The 14,126-nt window shown below is 51.5% G+C and overlaps 1 protein-coding gene across 7 annotated transcripts in view; it reads right to left on the reverse strand.

The window, feature by feature from the left end:
• The window catches only part of dop1a (DOP1 leucine zipper like protein A), a 28,365-nt gene that overhangs the window by 762 nt on the left and 13,477 nt on the right, over positions 1 to 14,126 (reverse strand). For 5 of the 7 annotated variants that reach the window (XM_060064892.1, XM_060064890.1, XM_060064889.1 and 2 more), the window contains 18 exons: positions 11,703 to 13,968; positions 11,338 to 11,449; positions 10,246 to 10,428; positions 8,713 to 8,838; positions 7,744 to 7,878; positions 7,141 to 7,196; positions 6,934 to 7,038; positions 6,249 to 6,315; positions 5,758 to 5,902; positions 4,970 to 5,049; positions 4,305 to 4,414; positions 3,896 to 4,045; positions 3,604 to 3,665; positions 3,067 to 3,219; positions 2,438 to 2,574; positions 1,791 to 1,846; positions 1,142 to 1,306; positions 591 to 720 (listed from right to left, as the gene is read on the reverse strand). In XM_060064892.1, coding sequence (XP_059920875.1) covers positions 591 to 720; positions 1,142 to 1,306; positions 1,791 to 1,846; positions 2,438 to 2,574; positions 3,067 to 3,219; positions 3,604 to 3,665; positions 3,896 to 4,045; positions 4,305 to 4,414; positions 4,970 to 5,049; positions 5,758 to 5,902; positions 6,249 to 6,315; positions 6,934 to 7,038; positions 7,141 to 7,196; positions 7,744 to 7,878; positions 8,713 to 8,838; positions 10,246 to 10,428; positions 11,338 to 11,449; positions 11,703 to 13,968 — 4,238 coding nt within the window. The remainder of the gene's footprint in view (positions 1 to 590; positions 721 to 1,141; positions 1,307 to 1,790; positions 1,847 to 2,437; positions 2,575 to 3,066; positions 3,220 to 3,603; positions 3,666 to 3,895; positions 4,046 to 4,304; positions 4,415 to 4,969; positions 5,050 to 5,757; positions 5,903 to 6,248; positions 6,316 to 6,933; positions 7,039 to 7,140; positions 7,197 to 7,743; positions 7,879 to 8,712; positions 8,839 to 10,245; positions 10,429 to 11,337; positions 11,450 to 11,702; positions 13,969 to 14,126) is intronic. The other 2 variants (XM_060064891.1, XM_060064895.1) reach the window with 1 other exon arrangement.

A 14,126-nucleotide genomic window follows, 5' to 3' on the forward strand; every position in this document is an offset into this window, starting at 1 on the left:
AGAATTAATTATTAGAATTAATTATTGTACGAAAGGGACTCTTGGATTGATTACTGACGGCACTTCTGTGTCGAACTGAATAATAAGGGAATTACACTGCACTCCATTATAGCGACACTGCTAAACCAACCAACTGAATCCTGCTTTCTGTACCAAGCCTATTCTGGGCAGTGCAGAATGGTAACAAAAATATGTTACGTTTGCCTTTTAGGTCTATTCAGTACAGTAACACTGCAGTAGATCAAAGACAATATAGGATGTGTGACTAGGGGAGCTGCCAACATTTTTTAAGAATCAGTAGCATAATGTAGCCTTACGCTACCATATGCTGTCACGGTAGCCTTATGCTGCTGTGCCTGTAAAAAACAGGTTAGAAAAAATACAAATCCAGGCAAAAACCCAGAAAAAGAGCTGTCAGCAAAGAAAAAGCAGCGCACAAAACGCTTGGTTGCCGATGATAACAATGACAAAATGACCGCCCCCATCTGTTAAAAAGCCTTGGTGGGACTTGACCGAAAACTTTCAAAATTCGCCCAACCCCTTAACCATGTCTAGTTCCGGTCCTCCACTGAGGTCAGAATGTGAATTACCTTGGCCCGTTTCCTCAGCAGCTTGGCCAGTCGGACCACGTAGGGCTTAAACTCTCTCTGGTGGGTCCCCTGGCGCCTCACTTCTAGCCCGGAGTCGTCAGAGGCCTCTGGGATGAAGGCCCAGCGGTACCTGGGTAGAGACCGGGCCGAAAGAGAGACCAGAGACGGCGTCAAACACAACCCTCAACACAATGATCTGGAGCTCATCCCGATAGCTCCGCAGGCAAGTCCATCCTTACTGAACACAACAAGCATGCACACTGCCGACATCGCAGTGATTCTGATCCCAACCCACACGTACAAAAAGGTTGACTAGTTTCACAGCCAATGAACGCAGGAGTAAATGCAGATGAAGATTAGCACAAATGATCAAAAACATTATCACTTCTCTTTTATGTCTGTGACTCAATAATAACCCTTTGGTACATCCCCTCGTGAAAAACAAAACCAACAGATTTCCCCCCCCCCCCCAAACACTACTTCAAATTCCCTCTGTTTTTATCTTCCCATAAGCAGGACCATGCAAAGCGGCTTATGCATGCTGCACTGACATCTGGAACTGCGGCAGGCTCTCGGAGGGCAGGGCCAGGGCCAGGTCCAGCAGCTTGCAGGCCGACAGGTAGAGGTTGAGCCAGCGCTGGCTGTTGTACGAGGTGGAGAAGCCGTTCCCCCCAGAGTAGGTGGTCTCCAGCCCCGCCACCGAAGGGCCCGACGTTCTAGGTAGAGAACAAAGAACTTTACCAAAGGAACCGGTGCTGCTGCAGATTGTCATGCCTTCTATAAGTATTTTTTTTACTCTGATCCTGAATCTGATTTACAACAGCGCTAGTGTGCTAACCATGTAGGCACTGTACCCACTTTCATTCGCTATGCACTGTTCTGTCCATAAAGCCACAAGCCCAAACTAATATATAAAAAATACATGTATAACGGTTTGCATGACAGAGCTTCAGAGTTATACATTGGAATTCCACCAATAACCATTCCTGATCATTTTCATGAAAATATATCCAGAGGGAGAATTGTTGTTATAGAGATGGTTGATAAGTTTCACCTTGAATTCTGTGGACAAGGCCTACCCCCAATCCCCCCAAATGTTCCATTGGAGAACGGGGTGAGCCCCATTCCCCCCACAAACACCTTTGAGGGCAGATAACTGGGTGACCCGAACACTCAGTTCCAGCAGAGCTCCGGCGTTACCTTGAGATGTCCTCGTCGGCCGTTAGCTCCTGCTCCATCAGGAGGAACACCGTCACCTACAGCCAGCCAGGACACCAAAGGAACACTTTAGTCCTTTAGCATTTAGTCCTTATGCCACAGATTACCCAGCGGACCAGTTTCTAACAACCAGGAAAGGAGTGGCAGTGTTAGTGGAGCAGTCAGACGCAACGGAGAGGGAGGGAGAAAGAAAGATGATAATGTTAGAGAGGAAGAGAGGGAGGGATGAACTATACTGCATGACATTAGAGGAAATTATGGAGTCAGAGGACTCTGACGGTCTAAGATAGAGAGAATGCGAATGAGAGACATAGACCAATGGATAGATAGCCAAGGAAATGGAATGGGGAGGACACAAAAGGCTGACAGATTCTTGAAAACCTTTGTCAGAGAGAGAGGCAGCAAGCACATGAGAATCAGAGAAAATGATGAACATAAAGAGTAAATGACTCGCAGCAATACTGAGGCAGAGACAGGGTGTGTGTGTGTGTGTGTTTGTGTGTGTATGGAGGCGCAGGGATCCCATTATAAATCTAGCCTTATAGATTTGCTATATTTTATCGTAAAGCTAGCAAAAAGAAGAGCCTTTATCAAACGTTGTTGAGTCCCCAGTGTGTGTGCTCTCTCACCAGCTCGGTGATCATGGTGGGCCACAGCGAGGTGAGGTGCTGGGGGGACATGCGGAGCAGCAGCACCCTGAAGAAGAGGAAGACCTGCGCATGGAGGATGGGCACCGCGGGCAGCCGCAGACTCTCCACCAGCCGCTCTGCACGGGCAACACACACACACAGGTCACATGATGCAGGCCGCCGCCACACACACACAGGTCACATGATGCAGGCCGCCGCAACATTGGGTGTGTGTGTGTGTGTGTGTGTGTGTGTGTGTGTGTGTGTGTGTGTGTGTGTGTGTGTGTGTGTGTGTGTGTGTGTGTGTGTGTGTGTGTGTGTGTGTGTGTGTGTGTGTTACTATCTGAATGTATACTGTGTTTGTATGCATACAAACTAGTAATTGGTGTGAGTGCGAGTGAGTGTGGATGAGAGTATCTCTGTGTGAAGCACTATAAGTGTGATAGAAAGCTCGAAATTTGAATGCATTGTAATGCATGCGTGTGGTGCCAACATGTGAAATGGTGTTCATTCAGGCTTTGCCTGCTGTTAGCTATGTCTAGCCTATGAGAATGTGATTACGTGTGTGTGTAGATGCACGTGTGTGTGTGTGCTTGTATGTGTGCTTGTCTGTGCCCGTGTCTATGTACCCTGGATGTCTGGCAGGTATTTCTGGTACTGGTCCACCTCGCTGCTGTAGATGGTGAAGGCCAGTCGTTTCAGCAGCATAGCCCTTTGCTCCAGCTCAGCGTCGCGGTTGGTGAACAGACTGAGGGAGCTGCTCTGGGCTACGGCCACGCGCGCTGAAACAAGGACAAAGCCACCGCGATGACAACATGAAATACTATCAAGGTGGGCTTGGAATGTGTGCAACGCAGCCTATATTGAGAATGGCACATGGGGTAGATTTATCGACCACACAATCCTTTTACTAAAATCGGATCTAGTCTATTGATCAGGTCAATTGATTACCTGTTTGAAAAAATGATGGCGCCTCCAGCGTCGAGGTTTTAATATTAATAAGAGCAGATTCATTTTAAATGAATCAATACCTTGTTGCCGATGACATACATCAATTTCAATAGTTGAATGAGCTCTGAAATTCGGGGGGGGGGGGGGGGGGGGGGGGGTTGTAATGGTAACTCTCTCCAAAGCGAGCCTGAGGGGAAGGAGTGTTGGGGGCTTACTCATGAGGTCCCGGAATGTGGTCTTATCATGGGTCATCAAGTGATCGATGATGGCTCTCCAACTGAAAGCAAGGCAATTAGACCACATCGTTACGTTTCAGTAATTATTCATCAATGTTAGACACACACACACACATACATCTATCATTTTTTAATTATTATTGTGTACTTTTGTCTTGTTCCCTTTTTGTGTGCCTCGTCTTAAGACTTTCCCCGCTCAGAACCACCCAATGTTCTTTCCTGTGCGTCTGATAAATCAAACTCTGGCATCCCGAAGCCTCGCTCCACTCACTGGCTGACGCAGGAGGAGTCCATCTGGAAGAAGGTGTGGTCCATGAAGAGATCAAAGGCCTCCTTCTTCCAGGCGCGCCGGGTGTACTGGTACCCACTCAGGCTGCTCAGCAGCTGGATGCACGCCCGGTAGCTGGGGGCGTTGTGGGCACTGCGGCACACGACCAAACACCACGGCACCACGCATAGTAAGCAGGACACATAAATAACAGAACCATGACTCATGGGAATCTTTTGATGTAGCACCTTTGTACTTTTGCTTTTTAAACCGGTTTTTTTTGGGGGGGATATCGCAGTGAAAACCGGCTTCTGTGTGCAGTTAATGGATGTGGATGATCTACACCACACACTTTAAAAGGTGAACCATGGACAGAGGTCCCTGTTTCCTGATCAAAACGTGCTGGGTTTACCTGTGGTTGCGGAGGTAGGGCACAACATAGTGCATGATGTTGACCAGCAAGGGGATCACCCTCTCCTTCTCATCGCTGTAGAACACCATGTCCAGGAGGTGAGCCAGCACCTGGACACACAGACACACACACACAGACACACAAGTAATGCAACTTTAGACTTCATCGAAACTTTACATCATACAAAAGGCCCGGCTAACACTGCAACACCAATAAAATGTACACTAGCAATAGCATAATGCAATGCAGCATAGACCAAACTGTGACTCATCGCCTTGAATAGGCGAGAGATCAATGCAGCTAGTCTGAACCATGGAGGCTAAGAAGAGGCAAAGAGAGTGTATTCTATCCCCCGCCTCCTTCCGCCTGCTGCTCTGAAAGACCAAAGCGGATGGATTTATTGGTTTTTTTAAAGCTGAAAGAAAACACTCAGAGGGTTCGGGCATAAATCCCCCACCAGGAGATGGTGATGGTGATGGCGGGGGGGCTGTTGGTGGGTGTAAAGTCTTGAGGCTCCCAGTGCTCACCAACGCCGTTAGTGAGCACTGGGAGGTCATGCTACAGACACATGCTGCTGGCGTGTGAGATAGAGAGGAGGGGAAGGGGTGGGCTGGGAAGGGGGTATAAGAAGGGGAAGGAGGAGGAGGCTGGGTTGGCGTGGTTACCTCGGCCAGCAGCGTGAGAGCGTGCACGCTGTACACAGATGGAGTGAAGCTGGAGGCCTCCATCACTGTGGGCATTAAATCTAAAGGAAGAAAGGCGAGGCAAAGACACACACACACACACACACACACACACACACACACACACACACACACACACACACACACACACACACACACACACACACACACACACACACACACACACACACACACCCCATTAGTAGAAGCTAGACCAAAATGTACATGTTGTAATGCAGGAACATGCCAAACCTCTAAGCTCTGTGCATCCAGTGTGGGTTAACAAACATTCCATGGTCCTTGTTATCTGTATGTAGATAGAGGTACCAGGACCTTTCCACTAGCATTATTCATTAGTCAATTGATAAAGGCTTAAGGCTGTGTGCTGGGAGCTCAACGGGGAATGCTTTAAGTTATTCAGCTGATGATCACACCTCGACTTGTCCTGGGGGGGGTGAAGGGTGTGAAGGGTGTTTCATAGAAACACCAACAGAGACATATGGACTGTGTCACTGAATTACAACCCCAAATAAATTCATTTTTATATATTTGGATTTTATAAATATACAAATCGACACTATGCCACTTTTCCACGGCAGCCATCACCTAACGTGTCAAATGCGATTCCCTCACCAGTTTCTCCACAAACCGGGAGCCAAACTTTAAAGAACTTAAGGACTATATCAGAATATATAGATGAAAAGCAGTACAGTGTAGGTCGAAAACCAAACCAAACCAAACAGACAGACGGCGAGCGTCGGATCTCACACCTTCTACGTCGGCCTCCAGGTTGCCTCCGTCCACCACAATCTGCGGCGAGGCCTTCACCTCCAGGTTCCTCCTCAGCCATGTGGTCTGCTCCAGGGAGGAGCCCGCGATGGTCCCGATGGCCTCCACCACCTTATGGGTCACATCCTGAACGGAAGGCACACACGCACCAAGCTTTGATCGGCACAGTTCCTCGTCTCTTACTAGTCAAATCTGCATGCCACCGTTTTTAAAGGAGGAATCAAATACTTTTACTTTCATGACTGACTTCATTTAGAATTTGAATTCTATGGATGTGGAATTTATTCGCACCCAATGAAACATCGTTTTAATTGGGAGACAAACAAAGATGGGAATTTATCAATGTGGACTGCTAAAAACCCGCACAGAATATAGATTCTGCAGGTTTTACAAAGCCTAAATAAACAGCACATGCTGAGGATTGGGTTAAATTACTTGAGACACCATGACACGTTGTTCCAGGCATGTTTACCTGTAGCTCTCGTTGGTCCTTCTTGCTCTCCAGGTTCGGGTTCTTCAAGATGAACTCGTTCAGAACCCTGGGGACCAGAGGGGGGCGGGCAGAGGGAAGGTGGTGTCACGTAACAGAGAGCGAGAGAGGGAGCAGCCGCAGAGAGCTCCCCAGAGAGACCGCTGCTAATGAAGTGCTATGCTCCGAGCTGTTAATCCTGTGTGCCGCCTGTTGGGTTCGGGGGTTCAAGCAAATACACGCTCATACAAGGGAGGGTTCGACTGTTCTGAGAGACCCATGCCTGGTTCCAGCCCCTGAATACCCACCCATATACTTTTAGGATATTACAAATTCAGGGTCTGGTGACAGTTGCTTGATCGATACTCGGCTCTGCGTGAATTTTCCCCAGGCCAATGGGCACATTGTCGGCACGACACAAACAATATGCTGCTAAGCTATCCCTTGGAAAAAGAATACTCTGTGAAAAAAAAAAAAAAAAAAGCTGTGTGTGTGCGTTTTGTGTGTATGTATGTGTGAGCTGTGTGTGTGTGTGTGAGCTGTGTGTGTGTGTGTGTGAGCTGTGTGTGAGCTGTGTGTGTGTGTGTGTGTGTGTGTACAAGTGTATTTGTGTGTTTGTAAACACGGTGGTGCGCATGCGTGCGTCCGTGTGTGCACGAAGGGCGATTGGGACAGGGGAACCACCCACCCCAGTAGGAGGAACTGTGCGGGAGCGGGCAGGCCCAGCTGAACCGAGTCTTTGAGCAGCGCCAGCAGCGACGGCCAGCTGTCCACCAGACTGGAAACGGGGATCCTGGGGAAAAGGTTCAGAGGAGTGTTTCATTGATACTAAAACGCTGGGGTAGGGGAGGAGAACATCACAGCATGCAGATAACTCAGAGACGGACGGCCTCACCTCTGCACGTAGGCGTAGAAGAACTGCAGCATGCACACCTCCAGAGAGAGGTGCTTCTGGGGACACAGAAACAGAATGAGCCGCCTTCTAATACGCCTCCCTCTGGATTAATGAGGTAATCTGATTCGGTTTTATGGGACTGATCTTGAAAAACGACTGAAATGACACCACTCAGAAACACAAAAGTATGACGAATGCAAGGCAAAACCTGGCACTTCATTAACAAGAATCGTGGAATTGAGAGCAAGCGGCAAGGAAGGATAAAATTAAACGGTGCCAACGGTGTTATATTTCTACAAGTGCTAGATTGATGCTCAAGGGAGAACGCATTTTCTGTGGCAGCTGTGGAACCGCCTCCCCATCTCCATCAAATGTGCCCACTATAATTCATGTATTCAAATGACGTCCTAAACCCACTTCTATTTACCAGCCTTTGAATCCGTCTGATCCACCTGTGTGCGCCTTTGCATAGATACTGTGTCTGCACCACACCTAAGCAGATATTTCCTGTTTGGTTTGTTTGCTGCCATCTACTGGATTAATTTACACTTGGTGGGGGAGGGGGGGGGGAGGGGGGAGGTTGGAGGGGCGGGCTGCGCCCACCTTCTCCTTGGCGATGGCCGGGGGCTGCTTGAGGACCTCCTTCACCGTCTGCATGACCGTCTCGGTGCGCATGGCGCTGACCGACCGTACCAGCTCCACCAGCAGCAGCTGCTCCTCGCTGGCCGCCGGGATCACCTGGGAGACCGAGGGGGGAGGCACAGACACACGGACGGGCGGGCAGACGGACACACACAGACAGATGGACAATCTCAGAAGAGCGGCAAGATGAACGTTTGAAGGGCGCTGTACAGATGGATAGATGGTATAGATGGATTTAAGTTGTTTAATTTCCAAGCTCAAAATAGTGCAGTGCAATTCCATCCTCCGATGCGTTCCCACAAACATCCAAAAGTAAATGCGAACTAAATAATTACATACAAATCCTTCAATTATTATTTAGATGCATCACTTAGTATGGTGCGGTGAAGCCGAACAGAAAGGACAATGAGTGGATCTTATATGATCACCACTCTATTATATGGTCATTGCAAGTCCAAAGTGGGCCCTTCATCCAAATCAACCCAGTGCTTCCCCTACACGCAGCCAGCAGCGGCACACCGCCACTGCTGGATTGTCAGCACCACTGCAAATATATATAGAATTTATAATACTGCCAAGTTCAAGGCACATTTTCAAAATGATCTGGTCTCAGCAGATACCTTGACTCTGTTGGTTGTTTAGTCATATTTGGAAGCTCAATCTGTACATTTTCCCCTAAAAAACTCACCAGCAGTAACCATTAAAAGGGTTATTTTTCAACATTTTCTTCCGGGGGGGCATGCCCCCAGACCCCCCTAGCGTTGCTAGGTTACCAACTCACAGCACCACTGCTACAAAAAAAAAATCGAGGGGAAACACTGCAACCTAAATGAATAAAGTCAAGTGGATGTTAAAGTAACCAAGATTAAAATCCTTCAATAAGAACAGGAAGGTCTTCTGCACCGGTGAGGCCAACACACATTTACTGACCTTATTCCTGACTGGGGCCTTGGTGTGTTTCCTCTCGTTCCAAACATAGGCAATAGCGGCCATGAAGTGGGCCCCGTGGTTCATGGAGATGGGCCCCAGCAGCTCCAGGACCTGCTGCCGGAGATTCTGGAGGGGGGGAGGGACATACAGAGAAGAGATAGATCCACATGTTGGTAGGAATACCTAGAAGGACCTAACATCTCAAGTCTCGAACGCAGAGCACGAATCTGGCTTCATATTTGCAGTGCGGGCTCTAAAGAAAGTCATATCGTTTTAACAGAGAAAAAAACACGCAAATGTAGCGAGGCTATACATTGCGGCCGTGTGCTTTGGGCTTAGGCCTTCAGTTGGAGTGATCCAATTCAGTTGAAGAACCAGCTGTAGTCTTTGAAGGGGAATGGAAGTGAAGACAGCAGCTGCCTGCACCACTCAGTCTCATCAGGACCAGTTTCTTCTCATTGTGAAAGGTGTGAAGTGAGTGTCCAGGCGTCAGAGGGCTCAGAGCTCGGTACAGAACACAGACAGGCGCTTAACGGATACGGCACGTACAGTTGTAGAACATCTGACACAAACCGGTCCAGACTCAAGAAGCACTTCTTCCATCACCGTACCTCATTTTAAACCAACAGAGACACAGACACAGACACTAGTGATGGATTAATTGGGCACCATGAGGTTGTATTTTCACGGACTGAAAATACAACCTCCACCTGTCAAATAGCAGACTTATGGCTGGTTAAGTACTGGAGTGTTGCTCAGAGCAAGGCAATCGATGTGTGTGTGTGCAGGTGTGTGAGTGTGTGTGTGTGCATGCTGGCGGGCGTACGTAATAGGATTTATAGCCTGAATAAGGGCACACGATTGAGCCGTTTAACCGACAACCTCCATAGGGCTTTGTGAAGGAATGGTGCTTGCATTGATCTGGATTCAACTGTAGGGTACAACCATCACAGATAAGTCCCAGATGATTCTGAGGTTTTATTGCCAGTGTTAAATAACTGCCTCCCTCCCTCGCTCCCTCAGAGTGTACAGGCTTCAACAAGCAGGGCCGTCCAGTGGTCCAGGGCCAGGAATAAGTCATAATATGTCACGACAGTAAAACGCTCAAACGGTGGTCCCGATACAATTCTCACAGAAGTGATCATGGCGAGAGACGGCTGTAAGTAGGGGGCAGTTTGTTGGGTTGGTTGTATTTTTTAAATTTATTATGAAAAAGGCGGCAGGCCCAACCCGCTAGTACGCTAACCATGTGCTAGACAGAACACCTTGTAGCGACCCAGGGTCCAGTCCCACCTGTAGGCCCATCCTACAAGTCACTGTCTTATCTAACACACGTTCCTGTCGCTTCACTGTGCTGACCATAAAAAGCACAAAAAACAATGAAAATATATATATTTTTAACAATTAATCAAACATTCAAAGTAAAGAAAAGCCCTAAAATGACGATTCGGTTTGAGGGCTTTGAGTGTCGTCTCGGTGCTGGCCTGCTCCAGACTGAACCTGTGTGTTGGTACTGTAGAGGCAGGGCGGTACCTTGGTGGAGCCAAGGTTGATGAGGGAGGTGGAGCAGCCCGAGGCGACGGCGGGCTTGTCGGAGCTGTCTGCCTGGTGGAGGACGCTCCACAGCAGGGTGACCGAGGACATGATGGTGTGCAGGATGGACAGGATGCCGGCCCGCGCCTCCGCAAGGTGCTTCTGGTCCACGTTGACCTTCAGCTGAGGAGGGGGCACACACACACACACACCACAGGTACCACAGACACACACATAAACACACATGAGAAGGGGCGTGTCTGGAGCGATAGACCCTTTCAGAGGTCTTAGGACACACACACAGGGGTCGCTCATGATGCTATGGGTCTTATACTCTAATGTACCAGGAAACATGGTCCAAGGTTAATGTGTGTAATCGTCTCTAGTTTAGTCTGCTGACTGCGCCCCGCTACATTTAAAGAGCAGACATGCATTTTTAGTAACTCTAAGTTTAGATTGTATCTTAAATATATGTTTGTAAGGTAAAGTCCAAACCACACAGCCTTGTCATCACAAACACAGAATGTTGAATGAATGAATGCATTCCAAAATAGACTTGAGTCATATTTGAAGCGAGCTTCCAAATACAGCCAGGTATGCACTGCTTGTGCTCTGCTCTGTTGAAACGATGTGATTCTACAAATATCAGGTCAAAATTCCCGCTCCTGCAATTATAAGCAATGTCAATTTGAGCGTGTTGCAATATCAACCAGATTAATTTAACATGCTCCCGATAGCCTACCACTCAACATCACACTCAGCCTAATAATAGACAGACTTAAAACAATTAAGTCCACATCATCTTCCCTAATTATTCACAAGCCAGCGTGACAGTGGATTAATTAGACCACAAACGTTGTCAACCTGAAATCGCATCAGATACAAACCATAAGTCGGCCTTATGGCCTAATGGATAAGCAAATACGACGTCACAGGAGTACTTTATAGTTCAAGCGAGGAGGCGCCAGAGGTCACCTCCAGACGGCTACAGCCGGCTGGCAGCTAGTTGCCAACCCCCGCGTGATGAGGTTGCCTCTGTGAAAAGGTTACATCGTCAGCCATCAGCACATTGGTGGTAGACAGCGCCCCCACCTGATGGTACTGGGAAGATGGGTCCAGGAGGCAGTAGTGGATGATTGCAGTCACCCCCTCGAGCACAGTCAGAATCAAGTCCGGAGGGATGCACAGAGCCATCCACTGAGGTCTGGAGCAACAAGCAACGACAGGGAACGGACTTTATGAATAATTCAAGAATCTTTAAGAATCATTACGAAGAACATACATCTATGAAGCACATGTGCCAATGCTGATGTACCAATAAACAAGCACTCTTCAACTCCCTGGGCCATGCGAGTTAAGATGTGTATATGTATACCCACAACGCTGCAGACTAACTGTATTAATATCATTTACTGATTATGAAAGGAGTCACAAAGGTCAAAGCCTCCCGGCCTCACCTGACGTCGGTGATGCCGCTCTCGTAGCGGTACTGCTGCAGCAGGTTGTCCAGGTTCCGGCAGAGCTGCAGCGTGACCGAGGCCACCACGCGGCGCAGCACGCGCCCCATGTAGGGCAGCGTGGCCGTGATCAGCCCCATCCACTGCGGGTGCATCTTGCAGGCGTGGTGCTGATGCAGCGCCCGGATCACCGCGCACAGGAACATGCCCTGCGCCGTGATGGGCTGCCCGTGGAGGTACTGCAGCGAGGTCATGGGCTGCTGAGGGTTCACGTGCTCCACCTCGCTGCAGCCCAGCAGCTCGAACCCGGGCCCCGCCGCCGCCCCTATCCCGCCGCCGCCCCCGGCCCCGCCGCCGGCCCCGCCCACGCCCCCGGCCCCGCCGCCCAGCCCGCCCTCGCCGCCCTCCTCCTGCGGCAGCAGCACGCGGTGCTCCAGCTCCACCAGGCTCTGCAGCAGCCGCAGCAGCTGCGACTGCACGGCGCAGCAGCCGTCGATGCGCTCCTCCGTCAGGTTGATCACGCTGTCCTCCGACAGGCCCTCCTCCGTGGCGGCCGCGCTGGCGCCCGACGCCCGCTGCTCGTGCCACTTCTGCGCGCTGAAGATGGTGGAGAGCAGGCAGTGGAGCACCACCTTCTGCACCTTGCACTTGGACAGCACGTCGCCGATGAAGGAGGCGAAGCCCTTGGCCGAGCCGCCCGTGGCCTTGGCCAGCTCGCCGAACAGCAGCGTGAGCACCTCCACGCTGGTCAGCTGCATGGCGCGGTTGCCCGCCAGCTCCTGGGCGCCCGCCGCCACGTGCGCAGAGTAGTAGCTGCGCAGGAAGTACAGGCAGAGGGAGATGACGATCTCCAGGTACATGGCGCTGCGGAAGGAGTGCGTGTGGGAGTCCTGCGGCAGGGGGCAGTAGAAGTCCTTGCCCATGACCGACACCCGGTGCCGGGCCAGCAGGTTCTGCAGCAGGGAGAGCTGCGGAGTGTAGGTGTTGTTGACGCTGGTGGTGGAGATGGCGCTGACGAAGCCGGCGGGCGACGCCCGCAGCATGGCGGCGACCGCCGACAGGGCGTGGAGCGAGCGCGACGAGTCGTAGAGCTGCAGGTAGAGCAGGACGTGCTGGTAGAGGGGGTGGATGTTGAAGCGGGGCAGGGCGGGCGAAGGCCGGCGCGCTCCCGCCGCGCCGCCGCCGCCGCCGCCGCCGCTCGTAGCAGAGAGAGGTGCGCCGCCGCCGCCGCTAGCGCCGGTCCCGCCACAGGGCGATCCCGTGTCGCTCTCGATCTCCGACACGTCGCCCTCCCCGCAGCTGTACCAGTTCTCCAGGTCCAGGCTGTCGCCGAAGAAGATGTTGGGCGGCCGGGTCTTCTCGGCCTGGATGGCAGCCTTGCGCAGCCTCTCCTCCTCCTTCCTCTTGGCCTTCTTCACCTTGGGCTTGGCGCCGGGGGATTTGTCCGACAGCCGCTCCATGATCTTGCCCTTCAGGCTGAGCTGGGTGCTGCTGTGGCTGCGCTTGCGGGCCTGCTGGGGGTCCTCCACCTGCAGGCGGAGGTCCGCCGCTGGGGGTCCCAGGCTGTCCGGCAGCGTGACGATGGAGGGCGACGAGCTGTGGCGGGTGATGCCCTCCCGCTGCTGCTGCTGCTGCTGCTGCTGCTCCTCCTCCTCCGAGACGCCCTCTGCCGCGCCCACCGACAGGAACTCCAGGGTGCCCCCCGCCACCATCTCCGGCAGGCTCTGGTGGGGCACGTCGGGGGCCGGGGCCGCGTCCAGGCGGGTCCCCGTGGAGGTGTCGGAGGAGCTGGTGCTGTCCGAGTCCGTGTGCGTCCAGGCTTCGGGCGGGGACGGGGTCTCGACGGGCGCTTCCTCCTCCTCCTCGTCCAACTCCTCCTCCTCCTCCTCCTCTTCCTCCTCTTCCTCCTCCTCAGCTAAACTCACCACCCGGTCGATCAGCTCCTCCAGCACGCCGGCAACGACCTCCTCTATGGGGTCCCCCTCCTCTGCCGAGGGGTCCGATCCGTTGACCAGGTGACTGCCGCCGGCGTCGGGCTCTTTGAAGCTGCCCTTGCCAACGGCGGAGGACTGGGAGCCGCAGGACTCCAAGCTCTTGGGCTCCCCCTGCTGGTCGGCCGAGGAATACTCGCTGGCCAGCTGCAGGTTCTCGAGGCTCATGCTGAGAACAGACAGGCTGTCGCTGAGGGGGTTGACGGTCAGACAGAAGGGTTCCAGGTCCCCCAGCGGCAGGCTTCCTGGTGGCTGATCCTCCCTATGGCTGAACGCTACGATGAGAACAAATCAATTAGAAAAAGTGTTGCTGTGCTCTACATTGATCAATGTTTTATACAGTGGTTTGTGTTGATAACAGATCAGCACGTACATAACTTTAATTAAATAAGAATACTTAAAATGTTTATTGTCCTTTTGTAATTTTCACCCT

This window comes from Gadus macrocephalus, chromosome 11 (genome assembly GCF_031168955.1).
Source record: "Gadus macrocephalus chromosome 11, ASM3116895v1".
Taxonomy (NCBI): Eukaryota; Metazoa; Chordata; class Actinopteri; order Gadiformes; family Gadidae; genus Gadus; species Gadus macrocephalus.